Raw genomic sequence first — 9,070 nt, forward strand, 5'->3', positions numbered from 1 at the left:
GGTACACCCGAGTGTACAGGAGGCCACCTCTATTGTTAAATAGATTATGAATAAAATAATGTAAGTTAAAATGATAAAATTATGAAAATTATATATAAAATAATATCTAAAAATTAGAATATACATAAATTTGAGAGTCAGTACCAAAAAAAAAAAAAAAACATATGCATAAATATAAGGACAAATGAAATATTAGTATATTTTAAAGAAAAATAAAAATATAATTTGAATATTCTTATTATAACTGGAGCAACAAAATCTCAATAAATAAATCATCGAATGACGACCAACAAAAGAGAATTTTCCCCATCGAAGACCGGAAATTCCACCTACTGCAAGATCGTCTCCAATAAGACTACGCTCTCTCTCTCTGCGCCTACACACCCTCTAATTCTCTGTGATTTTCTGAATGTAAGTTTTTGGTTTTTTTTCTTTTCTTTTGAAGGCATAAGTTTTTGGTTTTTTTTTTTTTTTTTTTTGCATTCTTTCAATCTACTCTTATTTGCTGGATAAATATTCATTAATATTGACGAAAAATAATTAACACGGAAATTAACGGAAATATATGTATTTGAGATAAAAAGAGTAATAGTGGGTCAGGAATAAGGATTTCAAGTTTCTTAACTTGATATAGTTGAATGCCTATGTTGTAGATAAATCATAAATGGAACGGAATTTCTTGATCATGTGAGGGATTTGCAGTTTGTTGCTATGGATTTTTTATTGCTTATGTTCAATGGCTACCTAATTTATTGTGATGGAATCATTGTGCAGAGGCAAATATTAACATTTTCGTCCGCTTAAGATCATATTTTGGGAGAATGGCTGATGACGATGATTTCACCTTTTGTCCTGTAAGCACTTAATTCGTTTCTGAACAATTTTGATAGTTTAGTTCCAAAATTTGGGCCTGCTCTTTTTAATGGAGTTTTTCCCTAAATCGAGTTTCATGATCGCACATATGTCGTGTGTGTGTGTGTATTGGTCATACCTGTGATTCTTGTTTCTGAGAATTTGAAGATTCGATGTTATTAGGCTGGACCACCTCTGGATGGTGCTGCAACTGACAAAGCTATTGATGCTGTTAGTCAGATTCATATAGATGATAGCAATGGGAATACAGCTGATAGGAGTAGTAAGCAGAATAGTGGTGGTACCATATGGAAAGTGAATGCTTCCTCGCAGAAGCAGGAAACTGTTGGCTCTCTCTCTTTTAATGTGATTGATGCTTCAACTCGTGGAGCAGTAGACCAACGGCCCAAACAACCAATACAAGAGGATTCTGGAAGTTCAGCTAAGGCTTCAGTGGCACTGAAGGCTCCTCCAAAGAAGCCTGCAACCCGTACTAAGGTTCCTTTTGAGAAGGGATATAGTCAGATGGACTGGCTTAAGCTTACCAGAACACACCCCGACTTGGCAGGTTGTTACCCTTGTGTGGAAATTTGATCGAGTTTTCTGTGTTTTAAAGAATTTTCTTTGCAAATGTTGACTATGTTTTAGTGACTGCTTTTACTCTGGTGAAGTCTCATCTAAGTAGGTCAATAATCACTAGCGAATGAATGTATGATGTAATATATCCATTAATCAACCCCTATATTGTCAAAGCATGCCAAAACCCACCCCTAACAGAAGGGTGATGCTGTGCTGGATTGTTGGTGGTGGTTAAGATGTTAAATGTTTCTTGATATTTTCCAATGCAATCTCGGGCTTCTGTATTGACATTCGGCTTGTGCCTTTGTTTCCTGGTACTTCTCTTAAGGTGTGTATTACCTTGTAGGAAATCAGGTATCCAAAAATTTCCAACGCAATATTTCCAATATACTAGGCATTTTAGGCTGGAATAGTTATGTGATGATTATTCCTTGTCCAAGTGATAATGTTATATAATTCTGTTTGTTGATTACTCCATCACCATTCACTTGTTAATCACTGGTAGCCAGAATCATCCTCACTCAACCATATTTTGAGAGAGATAGTAACTTATTGAACTAGTGTGGGATCATTTCTGTTCTGCAAGACAATGATGGTCCCGATATCTTCTTAGTTTAGGATGGGTTGCCTTTTCTGGTCACCTGATTCCTACTTGATATATGATAATTCTAATTAGACATGTTTCACATGTGAGTTTATTTCCTCTACTCTTTTGATCAGGATGTCAAAGAAACTGCCATAAAACATTTTACTTTGAGCCATACAGCTGATGTGTCTTGTGTCTGCCACTTGTGGGCCGAGCATAGTCAAAATCTTCCTTTCATATGTTAAATATATCGGCAAATAAAGTGTCATTGGGAATATGTTTGTTTGCATTAGTGCAGTTTGCTTATTAATAGCATCTCGGCATGACATATTTAACTCCCAAGCACATTGTGTTTGTATCATTTCTACTTCATTTAGTTCAGCAATGAGCTCTTTTGTGTTGATTTTGTCTTTGTCTCAGGATTGAAGGGACAGTCAAATAAGAGACTCATATCACTAAATGAAGTTAAACAACATCAGTCCGAAGGCTCCATGTGGACTGTTCTAAAAGGTCGTGTCTACAATATTGCTCCGTATTTGAAGTTCCATCCTGGAGGTAGGGATTAAAAATTCTTGACCTAGTTTTACCGGATTTGGGGTTTATCTACTTTGTATTACCTTGTTGTTCATGGTTGCTGTCGTTGCTTCTTTGAATTTCTCTAATATTTCTAGAAGTGTGTTGTCTATTTCAATTCGTAGGATGAAAAAGTTAAGAGATGATGAACCTTAGTTATAAGTAAAACAGTAATCGTAACCTCTTACGCTATTGCATTGTAATTTTAACTTAATTCTGATGTTTAAATCCGGATCTATTTTGTAGAAGTTCATCATTAGTATTGCCTCTTGCTCTAAATAAGGCATGCTAATTATCATTGTAAGTGTTATTATTGGCTGGAGAGTTCATATAGTTCTATATAGAACTTCTGGTATCTTGTTCTCGTCACCTATTTAATTATACTATAGTACACACATCAGCATTATTTTTGTGGTGAGAGATAGTTAATAAAATAAAAAGCAATCGAGAAACTGTTATAAATTTGCAGTTGCTCTATCAGTCTCATTCACATATTTTTGCGCTAATGTCTATAAATACATATGGGGTTGCTTCCGAATCTCCTCCCTCTCTTCCTTTTTATGCATTCAGTTTAAGTAGAAGTATCACAGACATAATTGTGTCCTTTGAGTCGTTGTGAATATTTTTGCAACTCTTATCAATTAATCTGTCCTTGATCAATTGTAAGTATGTGGGCTCATGGTTTTGTTTCCCTATTTGGAGATCTCTGTTCTCTACCAGAGGTAATCGTATCCTTTTTTGTCTCACTTGGACTAGTATCAGACAAGATAATCAAATACAACTGGACAGCACATATCTTCCTCAATTCATTACCTTGTGAGATTTTATGCTCGTGCTTTAATCGATGGAGCTGTAGTGCTCTTGTGCATTATTAGGAAACTGGACTGCCATCCACCTATTTTCTTGTGTGAGCCTAAAGCCTCTAATTTAAGTTTCAGTGGTTTGATTTCATATAGATCTGCCTTAGATGATGGTTTTGGGACTTAATTTTTTTGCTTTACATCTGCTGACTACATTCTTTACTCTCAAAATCTATATTGAAGAATCTTTGTTGCTAATAGAAAAATTGATGTGATTCTATCCGGTTCATTTTGCACTAACTGTCCCATGCATTTTCTGCTGCTAGGTTTGGATATCCTGATGAAGGCTGTTGGAAAAGATTGCACATCTTTATTCAGTATCCTCTTGTCAAATATCCTGAATTTACTATCACTTTAGCACTAGTACATAAATTAATATACACGGAACTGGTGATGTTTGTTATCCTGATGCTTTTATTCAGATAAATATCATGCTTGGGTTAATGCTGAGTTTTTATTGGAGAAATGCCTAGTTGGTATTTTGGACGAAGGCAAATGAAGATGCTCAGATTTTCACAAATAAAAGTTTCAATTTTCTGTACACATTCCGATCGCACCATCTCTTATTTTCCCCCTGGAAGTTTTGGAAGAAAGATACAGGACATCGGATTTGGTATCATATGTTTTTCAGACTTAAAGGCGGAGTATTTATTTGAAGACCTAAGTTTCAAGAACTGACAAGTGATGTATTTTGCTAAGTTCCAATGGAGCAATAGATAATGTATAAACAGAAAGAAAAAATGAAATAAAGGAGGAACATATATCAGTCTCTGCAAGCTTTGGCCAAGATGTAGAATAGAATCTTAATGGTGACTGAATTCAACTTCTATGTTCTATTTTGTTTCTAACATATGACAATCAGCCAGGTTGATTTGTATTTATATTCTTTTCCCATGTGGTTCTTCACCTATGATTGTGTAGATGGTTTTTAAATTCATATGTGATTTGTTTTCCCTTGGTTTTTGTTTTGTTTATAAGGAAATCCTCGTAGGCATAGGTTGCCAAGGAATTTGATCCTGTTGGGAGTTTGACTTGCTATTCATTGCATAGCATAATTGGATCTATTCTATTCGATCAGGCTAGTAGTTATTATTCTAGGGACTACATCTCATTTTAACTTGTGATTCAAGAAATAGTAAATAATTCATGCAGAGAACATTGAAAATCTAGTACTTTATCAAATTAAAGTTTGCAATGATATGCCTTGTCGGGAGCTGAATTGCTATTGCTAGAACTCTATTGAATTTATACTAAGCTGTGTGTCTGGAGTAGCTTGAATATGCAGGTTGATTAAATGTTGGCAGTAGGGAAAACCCGGACTTGATCGAGAACAGGGCCGCAGAGAGTTCCAGCATCGTTGATTTTGGTATGGTAGAAGGAGCTGAAGAAAGTTAGCCTCGTCCTATTCTTTTCTGCTGTGAACTGGAAACTGTAAGTCGAGAAATTCCCCTTCCCTTGAGATTTGAAAGCAGCTTTCATTGCCTCTTGAGCAGCAAATGCTTCAACCATCATGGATCCATGGCAGCCATTCCTGCCATCTCCAATGACGAACGAGAGAGTGTAGGTTTTGTTGGGGATTGTTCTGATGATTTGGGCAATGCCACTCTCTCTTCCTGCAACTAGTTCTACTGCAGCTCTTCCATATGGGACATTGAAATGCTCTGAATCTATGAATTTTACAGCTTTTAGCGACACAATGATCCAGCCGGGAAGGGGGGAGGTCCAGTCCTCCTGTTTTGGCGGGAGGAGGACGCCGTGAGAAGAGTTGATCAAGATATGAGGACCTTCCTCAAAACCAGTGTTTTTTACCAGGTTCACTGCAACAAAAGTTATAGATGTGGAATAAATTAAGCCAGGTAAATTCTTTCGTTTTAAGTAAATGGTAACACGCGGCGTCTATTCTTGATCCCGGAACAAGAAAACACGATTTCATGTGGTGGGATGAATTACCTAAAGTGGGCCTTGGAGGGAAAAGCTCCTTGATGGCAACGGCATCCAAAAGAGGGCCGCAGGCAGGATCTTCTTGCATGCCAGGGTTGTAGAAACTGAGATTGACAGAATTGGAGTAGGCCCTAAATCCCCAAGCATAGGTGTCGCCGCCGTTGCTGCTGTAGAGCGTCTGCAATGGGAGGTCTCCCGTTTGGCCCGGCACCGACACCCTCAGCACCTCATCTTGTGCGCAGGTTCTCGACGCACCGAATGTGAGTGCGTAGAGCGACCCGTTCCTCACACGGACCGTCTGGGATATGGATGCCCCACTGCCGAGGCGAATGGCATGGATGCCGTGCGCCACAGCGTAGTACATCCCTCCGGGCTGAGGGCCGCCGGAGATGTACTCCACCGTTCCGTTGATTTCCCATTTGGGCAGTGCGTTCTTGCCTCGGAGCACTGTTTCGTTTATGTTTTGGGCATGTGGTTGTTCTTCGAAATTCCCATTGGGTAGGAGCCCTGGTGGAAATGATGTTATAGTGCATTAGTCAGTATTAAGTTATTAACTAGAAAAGAAATGTATAGGCCCAAATCTCTCTCTCTCTTGAATCAGAATGTTAATGTTAACTACCGACAAAAAAAAAATAAACAAGCAGAAATGGTAGTTATACCTTCCAAAGGAGGAGTAGGTGGTGCAATGGCTGAAACAGCACAGACAAAGTACACAGAGAGCAGAAAACACATCTTCATAGCCATTTGTGTGTGTGTGTGTAAGTGTGATGTGTGTTTTGTTGTTTAAGAGGGAGGAGGTTCTTAGATGAAGGTAATGATGAGCATTAGAGCATCATTGCTAGCTATATTTATATAGCATAATGTGCGTGTGTGTGAGAGAGGGACAAGAAGAAGAAGTGCAGGTGGATAACTCCCTTTGTCTTTTTGTCCTAAACAGTTTCTTTATCTTGATATTAGGACATCAGCTTTCTCCTTAATCCATAGAATCATTCCATTCATGTTATCATGTGTCTTTAAATTTTTTAAATATTTTGCTTTCTTTGATGAATTGAACAGTCGGAATTTCTCCCATTTTTGTCCTTCAAGATTTGAATTTTGAATACAATTTCATCTCTACTCTTGGATGAGAATCTAACTAAACCATCTATAATCATTATCATCATAAATAGTGTTTTTTGCGTTAATAGGATCTATGACGAAATGTTCAGTGAATTCTCAGAGGATAATTAAAATTTGAATTTAACAATAATCATTCATAAAATCAAATTAGGCGTTCTAATTAGTTAAAATAATCAGACACAAGCAAACGGCATAAAATCCTTGTAATTATTAATTTAACTAGTATTAGTGCACGAAAAATATTTTTATATTATATATATATATATACATATATATAATTAGTTAAAATAGTCAAACACAAGCAAACGACATAAAATCCTTGTAATTATTAAATTAACTAGTATGAGGAGAAATATTTTTATATTTCATATATATATATAGGGGTGGGCTAAAATAAAAGAGGCACTCTCCCGTGCAACTGGTTTCTGAATGACATTACTTCAACATACAAATGACACTTGAAAATATTCAAGTGTCATTTGCATGTTTAAGTAGTGTCATTTGGAAATGTTCAAGTGTCATTTTCCAAATGAAGTAGTGCCATTATGGAAACCAGTTGAACGGTGCAACCGGCTGCACAGGAGTATTTGTGAAAATAAAAACACCTCTTATAATATAAAATAAGAACCATTTTCAACCTTTAGATCATCAAGATTTACGGTTGATTCATCAGTTTGTTGGATGAATACATGGTCCCGAGTTCGAATCCAATAGATAGCAAAAAAATATTTTTCGCAATTCATACAGTAACTAGGGGTGTAAATCCATCGATACCCGCAAAATCAAGGAAGAAGATCGGGTGCGGGTATTATTTTCCCAAAAACTGCGGGTATCGGGTACTCTCGGGGTATCCGCGGGTACCCGCATACCCGCATGTAATTTTTAATTAAATAAATAATTTTTATAATTATTAATTAATTTTTAGGAAATATGAAAATAACTCTCTAAGCCCTAGTACAAAATTATTAATAATTTTTTATTGTTGAACTTGTTTGTATGTTGTTTTATTATTATTTCTTGGTCACAGGTTTTATGGATAATCGATGAAATAGAAAAGATATTTTCAATTTTTTTTTCTAAAATGAGGGACAAAATACCCGCGGATAAAGAGGGTACCCACACATTGCGGGACAAAATACCCTCCAGCGGGACAAAAAAAACCCGCAAAATTAAAAACAATCAAGAACTTGCGGGAAATAAGGGTACCCTCATACCCGCAGTGGATACCCGCAGCATGTAGGCGGGACGGGTGAGGGTGGGGGTTTCAGATGATTTTGTCCCACGGGTACCCAAATTTACAGCCCTAACAGTAACACAACGAATTCACATGTATTCTACATATAATTCATAGTACATTTTAACTAGTTCGTATTTTATATGTTAAGAAGTATTTATACTCTAACCCTCTTATATATATATACAATTTTGATGTGCTGAGCGCTATTTGAGCGCCTCTCGTGAGCACTAATTCTTATTGCTTTTCAATTCCTCTTTTTATTGTATTCTACTTTTTTTTATTAATTTCCTTTAAAAATTAAAAATATATATCTTTATATCTGATATGGAAATGATATACTCTACGTCTTCTTCAAGTATACGTCTTCTTCTTTTTTCTCTCGACTTCCAGCCGCCGCGTCATACTTCCCTCTCACAATATCACCTCTCTCCATCTCGCCGGCGATCGCAATCATTAGTTGTGAATCGAGGTCCCAAAAATCAGCGGAGCGACCCCCTTACTCATCACCTTCACCCGCAGCAACGAAGCGCGACGTCGAAGATTCCTCTTCGAAGGCCCTGTTCTACAGCGAAAGTTCGTCAGTAACTTTCTGTTCAGAGGCACTTTTCTGCAGCGTAAGTTCGTTACTTGCTTTCTATTCATTATTGTGATCTTTCATTTTTTCTTGGATTTGAAGTTGATTGAATTAACGTGAATTGATGTTCACAATAAGATTAAGAGGCATCTAACATATTTGTTTTCTAAAGAACCATTCGTGAGGTATTCTAATTTTTATCCCCATATTTGTCTTGTAATGTGAACTTTTAGAAAAAATTTCCTATTACTCTTATCAATTAAATTCAAGTAGTCATCTCATATATTTGAGCAAACTTGATAGAAATCTTATTAATTTGTTTTTATTATTGTGCAGCAATGGAAGAAAATGTCAATAACGATAAGTTTTATATTCCTCAAGTTACAGAAGAGAGAATACCAAAAGCGGGAATGAAATTTTTATCAGTAGAGGCGGCATTTTCATTCTACAACCAATATGCACGAGAAGCGGCTTTAGTGCTAGAATAAGCAATAGCAAGAAGAATAAGGTGACAAATGAAATCTTTTGGAAACAAATTGTTTGCTTCAAAGAAGGTCATACACATCAGTCGTGTTCTAATAAACGAGAGGTAAATGGTCGGCCAAAAACAGTAAGAGCTCGTGGAGAAGTTAGAACTAATTGCAAGGCAAAGATTTATCTTATCAAACAACAAACTGGATCCGATTGGATTATCAACAATTTTGTGGAAGCTCATAATCATGCACTTTGTAGTCCTTCAAAAGTGCATT

General features: G+C 36.6%; 2 protein-coding genes across 4 annotated transcripts; one reads left to right on the plus strand and one right to left on the minus strand.

Annotated features, from left to right (window-relative positions):
* The first annotated feature begins 236 nt into the window (after positions 1-236).
* On the plus strand, positions 237-4,387 carry LOC131007018 (cytochrome b5 domain-containing protein RLF-like). Of its 3 annotated transcripts, none has more exons than XM_057934162.1 (6): positions 237-411; positions 775-854; positions 1,036-1,420; positions 2,438-2,572; positions 3,717-3,767; positions 3,873-4,387. In XM_057934162.1, exons 2-6 carry the CDS (start codon positions 822-824, stop codon positions 3,947-3,949), a joined length of 681 nt encoding a protein of 226 aa, XP_057790145.1. In that variant the 5' UTR covers positions 237-411; positions 775-821; the 3' UTR covers positions 3,950-4,387. The 3 variants fall into 3 exon arrangements, with proteins under 3 accessions (XP_057790145.1, XP_057790147.1, XP_057790146.1); XM_057934164.1 differs by having other exon boundaries at positions 256-411; positions 1,089-1,420; XM_057934163.1 differs by having other exon boundaries at positions 256-411; positions 1,093-1,420.
* Positions 4,388-4,603: 216 nt separating this feature from the next.
* Positions 4,604-6,301, minus strand: LOC131007017 (protein DUF642 L-GALACTONO-1,4-LACTONE-RESPONSIVE GENE 2-like). Its single transcript, XM_057934161.1, has 3 exons — positions 6,051-6,301; positions 5,401-5,898; positions 4,604-5,267 (listed from the first exon to the last, which is right to left on the minus strand). Exons 1-3 carry the CDS (start codon positions 6,133-6,135, stop codon positions 4,741-4,743), a joined length of 1,110 nt encoding a protein of 369 aa, XP_057790144.1. The 5' UTR covers positions 6,136-6,301; the 3' UTR covers positions 4,604-4,740.
* Positions 6,302-9,070: the final 2,769 nt, after the last annotated feature.

Source organism: Salvia miltiorrhiza, chromosome 1 (genome assembly GCF_028751815.1).
Source record: "Salvia miltiorrhiza cultivar Shanhuang (shh) chromosome 1, IMPLAD_Smil_shh, whole genome shotgun sequence".
Lineage (NCBI taxonomy): Eukaryota > Viridiplantae > Streptophyta > Magnoliopsida > Lamiales > Lamiaceae > Salvia > Salvia miltiorrhiza.

What these genes read in the sequence shown, in the direction of transcription:
- LOC131007018 (XM_057934162.1), top strand. Translation starts at nt 822, where the DNA reads ATGGCTGATGACGATGATTTCACCTTTTGTCCT. An exon ending in ATGATTTCACCTTTTGTCCT is followed by an intron (nt 855 to 1,035) that starts GTAAGCACTTAA and finishes CGATGTTATTAG; the next exon opens with GCTGGACCACCTCTGGATGG. An exon ending in TTTGAAGTTCCATCCTGGAG is followed by an intron (nt 2,573 to 3,716) that starts GTAGGGATTAAA and finishes TTCTGCTGCTAG; the next exon opens with GTTTGGATATCCTGATGAAG.
- LOC131007017 (XM_057934161.1), bottom strand. Translation starts at nt 6,135, where the DNA reads ATGGCTATGAAGATGTGTTTTCTGCTCTCTGTGTACTTTGTCTGTGCT. An exon ending in ACCTACTCCTCCTTTGGAAG is followed by an intron (nt 5,899 to 6,050) that starts GTATAACTACCA and finishes CATTTCCACCAG; the next exon opens with GGCTCCTACCCAATGGGAAT. An exon ending in CCCTCCAAGGCCCACTTTAG is followed by an intron (nt 5,268 to 5,400) that starts GTAATTCATCCC and finishes CTTTTGTTGCAG; the next exon opens with TGAACCTGGTAAAAAACACT.